Source organism: Megalopta genalis, chromosome 2 (assembly GCF_051020955.1).
Source record: "Megalopta genalis isolate 19385.01 chromosome 2, iyMegGena1_principal, whole genome shotgun sequence".
Taxonomy (NCBI): domain Eukaryota; kingdom Metazoa; phylum Arthropoda; class Insecta; order Hymenoptera; family Halictidae; genus Megalopta; species Megalopta genalis.
The window spans coordinates 11,369,838-11,383,889 of NC_135014.1; the positions used below are offsets into that span (position 1 = coordinate 11,369,838).

Sequence of the window (14,052 nt, forward strand, 5' to 3'; positions counted from 1 at the left end):
TTGACTTCCAAATAAAATTTCATAAAATTCTATGACTGTTCCTAAAAAACGGCGGACTACGTATTGCACTTGTGTTCTATATTAAATGATTAAAGAAGCTTGTAAGAAGAAGGGAAAAGAGGAACTGTAGAAACTGAACAAGATAGAGGAGATAGGAGAAAAGAAACAAATTCAGAAAATGTATTAAATGCCCACTGTATATATGGCTAGATGATAGACTTTTGTTGACACTTTGTTCTCTGTCATTTGGATATTTGGATTGTCTCTATAATACATTGTTACGCAGGTCCGTGAACAGACGTTAAAAATTTCTCCAAGTCTATGTTGTTCAATAGCGTTTGCGGGTCCGTTGTATAATGTCGTTTATCGATCTGAAACAGGTGGCTGTGGTTTGTTTCTGTGTCACGAACAAATGAAATAAGTATTTTAAAAAAATAAGAGTGTGAAAATAATTTGTTCTATACCTGCTTGGTTTCTCTTAGCTCTGGCAACTTTCTTCGGATAATCTTCGCAGTACAATTGTTATCTGAAATTGATGCTGTATTTATTATACGTATTATAAAATAAATGGTTATTGTAACATAAAGTAAATGGTAATTTATCCTTTGTACATACCGGTTTCACGAGTTTTATCAAATTTCGTTTTTTTCCTGTTATTTAATTGGGTTATTTGATTTTTTTCATTTGTCGCATGTACAGTTTTTACAGAGAGTTTTTTCATCTTGGATCTCGGCACCTTATCTACGGGAGACGATGTGGCCAGAGGCTTGCTATTGATATTTGCTATTGTTAACGTAACAGGTGGTTTATCTACGTTTTCGTGGACTTGAATGGGAAATAAATTAGTTTTGACAGGTGATTTTCTATTACCCGATCGTTTTCTCGATTTCGGGGACATGTTAAATATTTCTTCATAGTTGGTAGCGGTCATTACTTTCATGCATTCGTCGCGACTTTGATCGTTCAGGACAATGTTGATTTGAAACTCTAACTCTTGACTACTGTACCTACGTCTCCTTTTCTTAAATGGAGCATTGTCGTCATATTGGAAATGATACTCGACCGAATTAGGCACCAGCGCATTTAGATCAGTCCCACGATTATTTTTGCGTCTGAATTCGGTAGTCGCAGTTGTCGGGATCGATGCAGTCGGCATAGTGGATACGGTCCCACCTGCATGTTCGTTTTTGCAGGTAGGAATCAGCTGCAAACACTGAAGGACGCGCGACAAGCCTTTCGGATTTTCTGACTCGACGCTCTTAGTGGACACTACAACGATATCATTTTCTCCGTTGCTGTTCGTAAACTTGAACGGACCCGAAGTTCTCTGTTCGTTTTCTTCGTCGCTAAACAAATCTCGTTTTACCAGATCCACCTTGGACTTCAAAATGCCGATTGCTTTAATACCGCGACAACTCGGATACTCCTTCGTTCGACGCGTGTTTTCCTTAATTAAATTATTTTCATTTCTTAAAGAATGCTGATCAGACTTGATCTCTTGCGAACCATTATTATCGGCTATATTGCTTGACTCAATTTCTATTGTTTGACGCGTGTTTTCCCTAATTGGATTATTTTCGTTTCTTAAAGAGTGCTGATCAGTCTTGATCTCTTGCGAATCATTGTTATCGGCTATGTTGCTTGACTCAATTTCTATTGTTTTTGTTTCCGTTTGTTTCTTGTCTATGAGAGTCGTGTTAGAAATTTCATTTTTCCTTTCAAACTCGGGCGAATTCGACTGTTTCTCTCGTATGTGAACTCCATCGTTCGTTTCCACATTGTTCGCATCTTCGCCGATGGTCAAATTTTCCAATGTATTTATCGTTTTGGTAGTCGAATACTCTATAGTTTCCAATGTTAAGGTTTCATTGCACACGATGCTTGTTTCTTCGCTATAGTTTGTTGCTTCGTTGTGTCTCTTTGAATACTCCAAACTACATCTTTCTACTTTTAGCACACCCTGTACAGACGAGTATTTCTTTTTGCTATCGCTATCGTTACGTTCATTATTATTGCTATTATTATCACCAACGACGGTATTGCTGTTAACGTTATCATCGACACTATTACTGTTACCGTTGTTGATGTTGTTATTATTATTGGACTCTTCGGATTTGTTCACTTTGTTTCTTCTAGCCTGTTTCTCCTTAATCTGTTCGCCGTTCTTTCCCGAACGTTTGTATTGACTGCATGCTTTCTTCGAATTGCTATTCTTTTTACCACTTAAAAGAATGCGCGACTGTTGAAGTTTACCACGAGATGAATTGGGCTTGGAGATTTCTCGAAATTTCGCAATTACACGTCGGCGCTTCGCTTCTAATTGCGAAACTACTACTAGTTTGCTACTACTGGAACGCTTTGCCACAGGTTTAGTAGAGAGCTTGTGGCTAAGATATGGATTCGAATTTGAATTCATTTTCGAACTCAGACATTGTATATCAACTATCATAGGCTTCTGCTTTAACTTTTCCGTGGTACACTCATCTACAGGAAAGTCTTCATTCAATTTAGGTAATTTCTCATCCTCCAAAGTTATGAACGCCGAAATTTTTGAAGATAAATTAGTCAGATGTTCAACACCTGCTTTCGAACTGCTGGGAGTTTCCGAGATGTTTGCTTCGTCTAACAGAAATTCATCTTTCGCAGGAGTTTCTTTTGTATCGTTTTTCAAATCTTCATCGTTCTTGAATATCGAAAGTACTTTTGTCGGCGACGATTCGCACTTTCTTAAGGCGATCATAGTTTGTTTTGTATGAGTCGTACACGGTATATCCATAATTTTGACTTTTGGTTTTGGCGAATTAGTTTCTGAGATTAATGTTTCCGAACCCTGCGAATGTAAAATTTGACTAGAAAGTTTATTGCACTTTTTGCTGGCGGGTGATTTGTCCGTTGCGCTCGTGGCTTTTGAACGATTTAAATTAAATGGTTTTGAAGCTAATGCAGACAAAGACGTCGGTGAAGAAGAGAACGAAGAGGAAGAAGAGGAAGATGAAGAGGAAGAAGAAGATGAAGAAGAGGAAGAAGAGGAGGACGAACACGATGCAACAGAGGCTGTATCATTGTCGTTCGATTCTTCCTTGTTTAAGACTGATTTATCATCCTCGATTGGTAGATGTTTGTTTTTCGCCAAAACAATGTTTACAGCTTTATCCTTTGCACAATCGGATTTGTATTTCGCATAACGAATCGGCGAATCAGCCAGAGATATCTTAAATTCTTTCACTGCTTCTTCTTTCGGTAGATTCTCTTTGATCACTTCGAATTGTGTTATCTCTAATTTTGCTGACACACAGGTTTGATAGGTGTTCGTCGATTTCTTGATATCATGGGACGACGATACAGATTGCATCGAAACCTGTGACACTAATTTAGATGAATTCTCGAAATTATTCCCTAGTTTAGGTATCTTCGATGATTTATCCAAATGTTCGTCTTGCTCGGACGTTGGTTTATAGTATGGAGAACAACTGTGAAATGCTTCTTTCTCTGCGTCCTCTGCGGTAATACTTTCGTTTGAGAGTTTTGGAGTTAATGCTATGCAAGGTGTTCTCGGAAATTCCGGCGTGTTTATGAAACTACGTATCTTACTGGAGTCCTCGTTAATTTTTGGAAACAGGGTTGCGTTACTGCTGGGGCTGAGCAATCTTGGTGTCGGTGGTACTTCGGAATTTTGAAATTTTCTTGGTGTTTCCAGAGCCATTAAATTGGGTATTTGTTGCTGTAGCATCTGCTGCGCGATATCCACGGAAGCCTTTGCCAAATCTGAGCATTGATGCAACGCATCCAAAGACGTTTTCTTATTGGAATTACATTTATTCAAATTGGTTTCCAATGTTTTCAACTGTGCGTATTTCTTTACAGGCTTCTGTTCGTTAGTTGCCTCTGCGGTTTTCGATGATTGGCGCTGCCGCTGTTCCTCTTCCGTTTCTTTGTGAACAGGTTTAGTATTATCATCGTCGTGCCGGTGAACATCGTGACTAACTGGCTTCAATGCACCGATCTCGTTTTTCGCAACAACGTTACAAGTAACAGTATCATTTTGGACCGATGAGGCAACGATTTTATTGATTGTAGTGTCGTTTGAAAGAAGACTACTTTGACTGGTTTCTTTGAGAATCCGTGACGCATCTTTCCTTTTAACTTTTCGCGATGCTACCGTCTTATCTTTTGTAGACTCGACTCTTTTGATTTTTGGCAATTTCGAAACTTTTCGCGTCTTCCGGCACTCTTCTGTCGGGATTTGCAAAGATTTTCGCAAATCTGCATCCCAAATGTTATTTGTTTTCGTCGTCTTGGGTCGAGTTTTACTGTTAGTTTCGCTCGAGGCCATTATGGGCGCCGCATTTTGATTCGACAAATCTTCTTTGTTGTCGATAATTATACCCACTCCGTTACATTTGTCCCAACCACCAATAAGTTTTGGCTCGGGTTCCTTCGTTGCAATGGGAAGCTTGGATGACAGTCGACAATGTCTCAATGGACTTTTCAGTTTATGCGTGCTCATTGTAACGTGACTGGAGAAAGACGGTGATCTGAACAGAGACGTTCTGCGCACGGATTTAAGGTGTTTTGCTGGTCCAGATCTAGACGAGAGACGAGTATTCTCGTTCTTCTCGATTAAATTATTCGACATGATCATCATCTTTGACGGAGTATTAAAATCGAGTGCTCTTACGTGATTGCTTCTCTTTCTGGGCGTCGATAAACTTAATCTGTGATTCTTCGATCTACTTCTCAGCAAAGATCTAGGTGTGCGTTTATTGATGATATCGTGGTCTGTTGTCTTCAAATTGGAAGTAGAAGGTTGTTGATCATCGAGGCCAATGGTTGTATGTATCGTGTCAGCAATCTGCACATTTTGGATGACGGGCGTCAAGTCGATATCCGACAAGCTTTGATTCTGATTATTTTTATTGCAATTGAACTTTATGTACGGAGACAGCTCCGTGCCTGACAAACTGATGCTATCTTCTAAGTTTATCGTGGGTAAATTCGAACTATCCAATAGAGTTTTTGCACTGTTTTCATTCCCGTAAAGAGTAATCGATTCCTCAGTGAGAAATTTATTAGTAGTTGCAATTTCGGCGTTATTGTTACTACTACTAAACACATCAGGATTTGCGACCGAATTATCAATGATTCTAGATGTACCTTTCGATGTACAGTTCATTTTAACGAATCCTTTCTGACATGCTTGTAAAGCTGCGTTCGCGCAAACAATTAAATTCTTCGACTCGTTAAGAGTGTTGGAAATTGGTGCTTGTACTTTTTGAGCTACATTCACAGTCTTTAAATACAACGTTGTCGCATCTTTCGGCATAATAGGAACAAAGCGGGAATTGCTAATGGACGTAACGTTAGAACTTGCAGTGAGCACGTTGCTCGGCTCCTGCTTCGAGCATACTATCAACATTGGCATTGTCATTATATCTTGATCGTGTTTGTGTTCGTTCATTCTATTGTTGACTTCTGTCTCGTGTTTTGGCTTTGCGACACGCGATCGTTTCACCGATGATTTTTTCATTTTCGATTCAACATCATTACAGTGAACAATTGCATCGTTATTATTGCCATTGCCATTACTATTACTATTACCATTTTCATTATCATTGTTATTGCCGTTTGTATTGTTATTGTCATTACCACAGTCTTTTTCGGTATCAATGCGTACTGATTTCATCTCGGTTATCTTATCCTTGTTCGGAAACTGTTCGGAAATTGTCAACTTCTTTTCACTTTCGTTTTCCAAACGTACATCTTTCGTAACATCTGAGACTTTTTTGTCATCCGATGATTTACTACTGATAATATTTGCGTTTATTATACTTAGAATCGCTGCAGCATTTTGATCTTCTAGAGCATTGTGTTCTTTCTCTTGATCGCGTAGCTCGTCTTCAATGCGAGCATTTTGTTGTCTCGATGAACTGCGAAGTCTATGTTTTAAGGGTACTTCTACAACATCTTCCGCTTCCGTCTCGTTTGATAATTTTTCTACTATCCAAGACGTCCCGAGTTCCACTGTATTCGTTTCTTGTTGCTTTTCTCGGGAATCATTCGAAAGTTTCGCTTTTGGTTTGACTTCCATATCTTCGTCCGGACTCGTGTCGGTTTCTGTGTATGGCCCAATTATTTCATCGAGAAATTTTTCAAATATTGGATCAGATTCCGTTGCTTCAACTATAGATTTAATTGCGTTATTCGACTCGATCACAATAGAGGAGTTTGCTTCGCAGTTGATCGTATCATTCAGAATTTCGTCTTTCGCAGATATATCTGTTGGTAGTATAGCTTTATTAATATTTTCTGCAATACGTTCTTGTAACTCAGTACGATTTAAAAGCTCTTTTGTCAGTAACTGTGAACAATGAAAAGTTATTTGATTAACAATTATTTCACTCTTAGATAGAATGAGTTGAAATTAGTTAGATTTTAGTATCATACTTACACTGAGATTTTCTATAGGTTCGTCATTGGTTTCTGATTCGGATTCGTGTGTATCATATGGAGTGGTCTGAACTTCTGCGCACGAATAACTTAATAACTCTTCTGTGCTTGTAGCTGCGCTACATTTTTCAAATGTACAGAAATTTCCTATGTTGTCATCTTTGAATGCATTATCACCAAGACCATCCGTTTCCATGTTTCTATCATCTTGATCGCCATCTGGGTCATCGGACATTCAAATGATATATATATATATATATATACATAGCTGTCAGCTCTCATATCCTTAATCAATGGAAATTTTAGCGTAACCGACTACCTCGGTACTTTTGTTGACACGCATTGTGGTCTTCCCCCTTTGTGTAAGCATCATAGTTGGATCGACATGACGTGACAGCATGACCTGGTAAACTTTCTAATAGCGTTGCTTCTATGCTGTCGGAACCTACCATTACGATAGAGGACAATAATCTGTGAATGAGTAACCAATAACGAGTGAAAACTCGTTGGAGGAAAGTTATCAAGATGAACGAGCAAACCTATAGAAACTGGAAATTCCAACTGCTGGGATGCATTTGATACTACTTTTACACGCTTGCATCGTTCACGATCACTGTTGCTATGACGTCTTTTACGAACGTTACTGGATATTATTGGAGATCCATTACTTATTTGGGCATTAGCCTGTAAACATTTTATCATTGCACATTTCAATGTACCAATATGAATTAGTGTTGATTTTGTTCTATCATTATCATGACAAACAATTAGGATTTATTTACCTGTGAAGGAACATTTATATTAACTACAAATCGTTGACCACGCGTTTCTTCAACAAGAAATTTTAATTGCTCCAATGAATCCCCACAGTGTCTCAACTGATCGCAATCTGCAATTTTGCTGAGACGCTCTTGAACTGCATAAATGTAAGAAGATTTTCAAACCAATCGAATGCTGAGCAAACAAATATACAGTTGCATCTGTAAATACTGTGATAACATTCAAATCCAACCAACTTACTTGCTGCAGTGATTGCAAAAAATTTTTCTATGACATCCATTAATGTCATTCCACCTACTCTGGTGCTGAATCGTCTTCCCTTGGATAGTACTGTACGACATTCTTGTAAGTGCGGTGACGTCTCTAAAAATGTTTTGGCAGCTTCGACACATTTTTCATCTTCGAGGTATCCTAAAATCAAAAGAATTGTTTAATATCGAAAAGGAAGAGATAAATTGAAACTTATCCAACTCGTCGTTGAAATTATAATGTCGAAATCGTAATATATTTTAAATGCTATTATTTAGATAAGTTATGTTGATGTGTTGCATTAGGAAAATATTTAAGTTTCCGCTGCAAAGCAGGTTATCGTAACAAATCGTTGTGTGACATTGTCGTATTAAATCTTTACCAAGAACAAGTCGTGCTACTTCTGACGGCAACAATGTTTCCATACTGGTTCGTTTCAAAGTTTGATACCTTTACCGAGTAATTCTTAACAGTTCAAGCGAGAGAATACATAAACGCTTACTACAATATTATGCATCAAATAATCTTGAACAATCTGTATGTTCGCGGGAAACAAAACGAGGGCTCCCTCATGCGCTTGACGCGCTGGTTTCCCCTTCCAAGCGCCTATTTTCCTACCGATCAAATGCATATATGTACATATAGATATTACATATACATGACGATAGCAAGTATGTATGTGCTATGTTCGTGGAGAACATAGCATGTGAAATTACACTGGTGAGCAATAGTGGCAATAGTGGCCTTTATAGTAGTGGAAATCAAGAAGCTAATTCAGGATTCGTACAGCGCCAATTAGTAAATGGAAAAATGCTGAAACTGTTAGCCAAACAGTAGTTGTTTACAGTCCATTCAGCGCCAATTAGTATAGCGGTAAATCGCTGAAATTGGTAGACAAAATTACCGATAGTCGATCTTAGCTAACAGTTTGAGCGTTTTGCCATTTACTAATTGGCGCTGTATAGAGGCCAAAAGAAGCTTCTTGATTTTGTCGCAAGAGGCGCCACAATCGTTCATGTCTGCACAATGCAGGACTATTTAAAAACATTAATTCTGACAAAATTAGGCAACAAAAAAGTAAACTATGGTTTAGAAGTAAACCACTGTTCAGATAAATCTGCAGCATCGATATCGTGTAAGAAAACCATGCAACAACAACACGAAATATAATTTATTAACATAATATTTAACAAAATTTCAAAGCAATTAATTATGTTTCGCAATGCTTTCATTTGTTTTTTATATGATATCAGGGCAGTAATTTTTCCTGAACAATTCTGATCCTAGGTTTATTTTTTTTATGCTGTACTTTTTCGGGTACCCTCCATGATGTATATGACAGGAATTTAGTTCGGTATATCCGCCGTTGCTGTTACCGCTACAAACAGGACCGCCATTCGCTTTTCTGCTATTTTGGTTATTCATATGTATGTACACATTTTGTTAAATGTGTATTTATTTTGTGATTTTGACCATGGTCTTTTATTGTTCATACATTGGGGTATCAAGTAACACTTTAGCATATTTAAAATATATTTTTACTGTGTAGATTATACGTGTACATACATATCTGATGCAAACTGAATACTACATCATATATATAACATCCTCTTCTGAAGTATAATTTATTTAATTTTTGTACACATATTCATGTTATTTTAATATATTCGTAATTTTCAAAATCATCTTTCCCTTGACAGAATAAAGTAGAGTTTTGAATAAATATGTGTTAGTATGCATACACGCATAGCATTATGCTTGGTTAATGTAAAAGATTCATTTGAAAATTTTAGTAAGCGATAAGTCATTTTTGATCGTATGTATTTTAAGAAACAACTATTTTAAATATACCGTCTGATAATTAGGAAAAATTCCGACCCAAGGACCTATTTATTATTACATGACACTATTCTGTTTACAGACTTGCAAACATGGGAAACTGGCAAATGGAAGTTGGAAGAATGGTATTGTATATTTTATTTCCAGTAGGTATCTTCCATTACACTAATCGTATTTACAATATGGAAGAGTGGTTAATTGATCAGAAAGAAAAGTCTTTACCTACAGATGAAAAGAGACACAAAGAATTTTTGAATTTTATAGAAGACTATAATAAAACCAAGCAATTACAACAACTTCAGGAAATGGAGCAACAATATACTGAAATGAAAACAACATACCTTACTGAAGTCTGAAATAATATCCATCACTTAGTGTCTTGTAAATATAAAGATAAAATAAAATATTTTATAGGTACATGCAGATTCACTGCACAGCAACATATATATAGGTTTTGTTTGTATGTGAATAATAGTTAATAATTGTAACAGAACCATGATTTGGTACATGCAATTGTTATATGTACATATATACAAAACAAAAAATGTAATAGTTTTATTGTTTCATTTATGTTAAACACATTCATATTTCCCTATGCATATATCGTACTTCTGATCTAGAAAATACATAATAATAATTCTAGTAATCGTAACTCCACTATAAACACACTTCAAATGTACAATATTTTTCCTAGGTTTTATCGCCGTTTTAGCTTTTATCATCCATGTTCTATGTTCTTATTGCCGCACCAACATAAACATACTACAGTTATAAATGAGATTCGAAACGTTTTCTTTCTAAAATATTTGTGAAGAGAATTATTCGAAGAAACGAGGAAGTACTTACATACGTACTTAGTATAGATCAGTGTACATGTACACACTTGTCTACCATAAAACTGTAATACATATAACACCTTTTTGCTAGTTTACTCAACATATGTTACATATTTATGTAATTTATGGCTTGTTGCCAATACAGTGTAATTAAAAGGGTTTGTATGTATCTACATGCTCTGCATATATATATTGTGTATGTATCTAACTGTTATTTGTAAAACCCCAATAGATGGTGCGCATAGAGTAACTGTATATATATGTATAAATGTACCTACACAAATATAATACATGTCGTATCGTTTTCTCACCGTGCTGTATTCTACATGTCCTATCGTTTCTCATGATTCGAAGCTGAAATCTCTTCAAGAGAATAGAAAGTATATTCATACACCTACAACATATTAACAATATGACGCAAGTTCGGTATACTCGTAATTTATTTTTACGTGGAATATGTATTATATACCTATTTGCGAATCTTAGCTTTTACATACAAATTCCAGGTGAGCATTCGCAAAATTTTCTTTTCGATATCTTTTCATTGCCTTTATGTTTTTGTTATACCTGAATAACCTTATCATTCGGCTTTAGCTTAATTTAAAAAATTTGCTTGACGAAATACAATGAACACAAGAGAAAAAGACTTCTTAAATACATTGATATGGACATATTTATTAATGTTTGTATTTGTATGCTGTCGATAAAGGATTATACGGTGATAATGGGATTCTACCGGTCCGGACTCAATTGGATCTAAAAGGTCGAACTCCTTTATTACATAAATTAAAACAAAAACCAACATTAGTGTGGTTTGCCCCATACCTTGGATTAAATCTGGAATATATGTTGGATATATTAGCGCTTTCTGGTGTCGTTCTCTCATTCATAGGGCAAGTGTATTCATGGTTTAGTTTATTAGCTAGGCAAATGAAATATAATAAAGATTCTGTTCTCATTGCAGGTTTGTCTCACAAAAATTTTGTATCACATTGGTGTTTGCGTTACTTTGGCTATTATATTATTCTTTGTATCAAATTGGGCAGACGTTTATGTGGTTTCAGTGGTAAGTATTTAATATTATTCATAATCAAAGATACTTTTGATGCATTACTATAATTTAGCAATTATATACTTTTTTATGTACGTTTAAGGGATGTGCTCCTATTGGAAGCAGGATTTCTATGTATATTAGTAGCACCATTTTGGTATTCGCACCATGGAAAAGTAAATACACCCAGTGATACTATTCCATTTTGGACTATACGTTGGTTACTTTTCCGTCTGATGTTTTCCAGTGGTGTGGTGAAACTTACTTCCGGTTGTCCAATATGGTGGAAATTAGATGGTATACTTGTTTGGATACAGATAAAAATTGAAAAAATACAAGTAAAGAAACTAATGTATACATATATGTTTCAGCTCTGAGCGTACACTTTGAATCGCAATGCATACCCACTCCATTGGCATGGTATGCACATCACTTGCCAACTTGGTTCTTACGCTTAACCACTGTTTTTGTAAATATCTTTGAACTCGTTATTCCATTTTTATTTTTCTTCCCAAATAGAAAAGTAAGAATAACAGCCTTTTATACACAGGTAAGTAACTATAATTGAAATATCGTTTACGATAACAACGTTGATCTCCGATTTATTCGATAATTTTCGGATTTCAGATATTTCTTCAAATAAATATCATAGCGACAGGAAACTACAACTTCTTCAACTTTCTGACCATCTGTTTATGCATTTCATTACTGGATGATCAATTTTTTTACAAAAGAAAATCGAAAAATGATTCACACAAACTTGTCAAATATCTTTCGACGATATTGTGTATTCTTGTTTATGCAGGTATATTGTATGAAACGTATGTGTATTACAGTATCGAGTTTACGAAAAATTGGACGGTACAGAGCAACATAGGTACTTATGCACGTATAATTGATTGATCGTTTTTCGTTAAGACTGGTGATTTTAACATTTTGTTTTATTTTTTAGCGTTTACGCAAGAACAGTTTAATCACGTCTTTTCACGGGCGATTCCAGTGTCTATCTACATAGGTATAGCGTCGCTTAGCTTGACAATAGCAGATGCTGTAATGAATTCTTTGATAACTGTGAAAGGTGTACGAAACAAAATAACTACGACTTTAATTACGGGTCTATATACGGTAGCAGTTTGTTCCATGTTTGCTTTAAGCATCGTAAGTGTCTAGATTAGATTGTTAAACGCTTAAGAATACTAGGGAAGAAAATGAAAAAGAAAGATGTCGTTTGCTTAGGTACCATATACTGCATTGCATGAATCTCACAACACGACGGTACTAAGCCGGTTAAAGCAAATTCAAGGAAAAGTTGAACACCTTCGTTTGGTGAACAGCTATGGATTGTTTAGACGTATGTCCGGCGCGGACGGCAGACGGGAAGTGATCATTGAAGGAAGCAATACTATCGAAGGACCATGGAAAGAGTACGAATTTTTATACAAACCAGGGAACGTGAATAATTCGTTGCCTTTCGTCGGTAAGTCAAGCATTGTTGCTATTGCTAGAAAATTTCTTAAAAAGATTCAAGTTCTAACTTACAGTTAAATGTTAATTAAAATATCGTAATATTCAGCTCCTCATCAACCACGTCTCGATTGGCAAATGTGGTTTGCCGCATTGGGCACCTATCACCAAAATCCATGGCTTATGTCGTTGGCCTATCGTCTCTTGAATGGTCAACCGGAAGTATTAGCCTTGATGAATAATGTAGAGAGTCCATTTCGCGACAAGCCGCCAAAGTATATTAAAGCTAGTCTTTATCGTTATCATTACACTCCGTGGAGCCAGCAGTAAGTATATTTCTAATTGTTTCACATATGTAAATATACTTATGGTACGAACAGGAGTTCAGTAAGCTTCTATTACACATTTACTTTTGTTTGTTACACATTTATTTTTGTTATTTAGATGGAACAAACAAGCTTGGTGGACGAGAGAAAAAATAGAGGAATATTTTCCGACATTCAGTCGTGATCACCCGCCTCTTATCGAGTATCTCACACGCATGAAAATTATTCAAGACAAGCCAGTTTTCAAGGTTACTAATGAACCACTGAAACTGCTCCTCGACAGTATCAGATCCATAGTCTGTAAAATTGAGGCTAGTCTTCTTCTGTGGGGTGTTTATACCGCAGGTTGTGCAATCATTATGACCAGCTATAATACTTCAACTTCAAAGAAAAAGTAATTACATCCGAGTAAGTTTTTAAATCGCGAAACTGTTTCAAACAACAGAGATAACAATTAGTGACAACAAATTCTGTACAATCAATAGAACGCACAGTTCGTACGGCGAGTAAACACTCTTAATGATATACTTAGATTATCCTCTACTTTTACGAATACACAATATTTTGTTCTTGTGTTTGTTGCAATTGATACTTGTGTAAAAATGCTATTTTTACGAAATTATTCATACAATATGTATATACATATAATACACTAAATCTCTTGCGTGCATTTTATACTAACTGTCGATGAAACGGATGTTTGGACTGAAGTAAAGAGATTACATTTCACTTACCTGTATCTATCGAACTTATGCTGTTTACATTTTAGTGGTTTTTGTACAAATTGTAGAACTTTCGAACTATTGTAGCGCGTGTGTTTATTCAGTATTGTTGGTACACCACATTTACGAGTTCCAAATCGTTTCGTCAAGGGAAAAGAAACTTTGCGTACTCTTGTACCGTTCCTTCCAGTCTTTGAACAACGCATTGTTGCATCAACAGATATAATTCACTTATCGGAATTACTAATTACTAATTACTAATAGAATTATTATTATTCTTAAGATTGTAAGTATAAGTTACCTGTATTGAAATTCAATACAGAATTGATGAAAAAACA

At 36.0% G+C, this 14,052-nt stretch overlaps 2 protein-coding genes across 4 annotated transcripts; one reads left to right on the forward strand and one right to left on the reverse strand.

Moving 5' to 3' along the window:
- Positions 1-179: 179 nt before the first annotated feature.
- Positions 180-8,175, reverse strand: LOC117227204 (uncharacterized). Of its 3 annotated transcripts, none has more exons than XM_033482226.2 (9): positions 7,979-8,175; positions 7,468-7,638; positions 7,230-7,363; positions 6,987-7,131; positions 6,767-6,892; positions 6,449-6,666; positions 616-6,358; positions 465-526; positions 180-371 (listed from the first exon to the last, which is right to left on the reverse strand). In XM_033482226.2, the coding sequence occupies exons 2-9, from the start codon at positions 7,514-7,516 to the stop codon at positions 279-281; spliced, it is 6,570 nt and encodes a 2,189-aa protein (XP_033338117.2). In that variant the 5' UTR covers positions 7,517-7,638; positions 7,979-8,175; the 3' UTR covers positions 180-278. The 3 variants fall into 3 exon arrangements, with proteins under 3 accessions (XP_033338117.2, XP_076374540.1, XP_033338115.2); XM_076518425.1 differs by having other exon boundaries at positions 6,767-6,918; positions 7,230-7,401; XM_033482224.2 differs by having other exon boundaries at positions 7,859-8,175.
- Positions 8,176-10,523: 2,348 nt separating this feature from the next.
- Positions 10,524-14,052, forward strand: LOC117227209 (lipase maturation factor 2). The gene is made up of 10 exons (XM_033482247.2): positions 10,524-10,657; positions 10,861-11,044; positions 11,116-11,217; positions 11,306-11,499; positions 11,574-11,752; positions 11,830-12,079; positions 12,155-12,360; positions 12,439-12,679; positions 12,776-12,992; positions 13,111-14,052. Exons 1-10 carry the CDS (start codon positions 10,564-10,566, stop codon positions 13,388-13,390), a joined length of 1,947 nt encoding a protein of 648 aa, XP_033338138.2. The 5' UTR covers positions 10,524-10,563; the 3' UTR covers positions 13,391-14,052.

What these genes read in the sequence shown, in the direction of transcription:
- LOC117227209 (XM_033482247.2), top strand. Translation starts at nt 10,564, where the DNA reads ATGACGCAAGTTCGGTATACTCGTAATTTATTTTTACGTGGAATATGT. An exon ending in TAACAGCCTTTTATACACAG is followed by an intron (nt 11,753 to 11,829) that starts GTAAGTAACTAT and finishes TTCGGATTTCAG; the next exon opens with ATATTTCTTCAAATAAATAT. An exon ending in GACGGTACAGAGCAACATAG is followed by an intron (nt 12,080 to 12,154) that starts GTACTTATGCAC and finishes TTTATTTTTTAG; the next exon opens with CGTTTACGCAAGAACAGTTT.
- LOC117227204 (XM_033482224.2), bottom strand. Translation starts at nt 7,901, where the DNA reads ATGGAAACATTGTTGCCGTCAGAAGTAGCACGACTTGTTCTTG. An exon ending in GTGTCAACAAAAGTACCGAG is followed by an intron (nt 6,667 to 6,766) that starts GTAGTCGGTTAC and finishes CCGATGACCCAG; the next exon opens with ATGGCGATCAAGATGATAGA. An exon ending in AGCTAAGAGAAACCAAGCAG is followed by an intron (nt 372 to 464) that starts GTATAGAACAAA and finishes CACCTGTTTCAG; the next exon opens with ATCGATAAACGACATTATAC.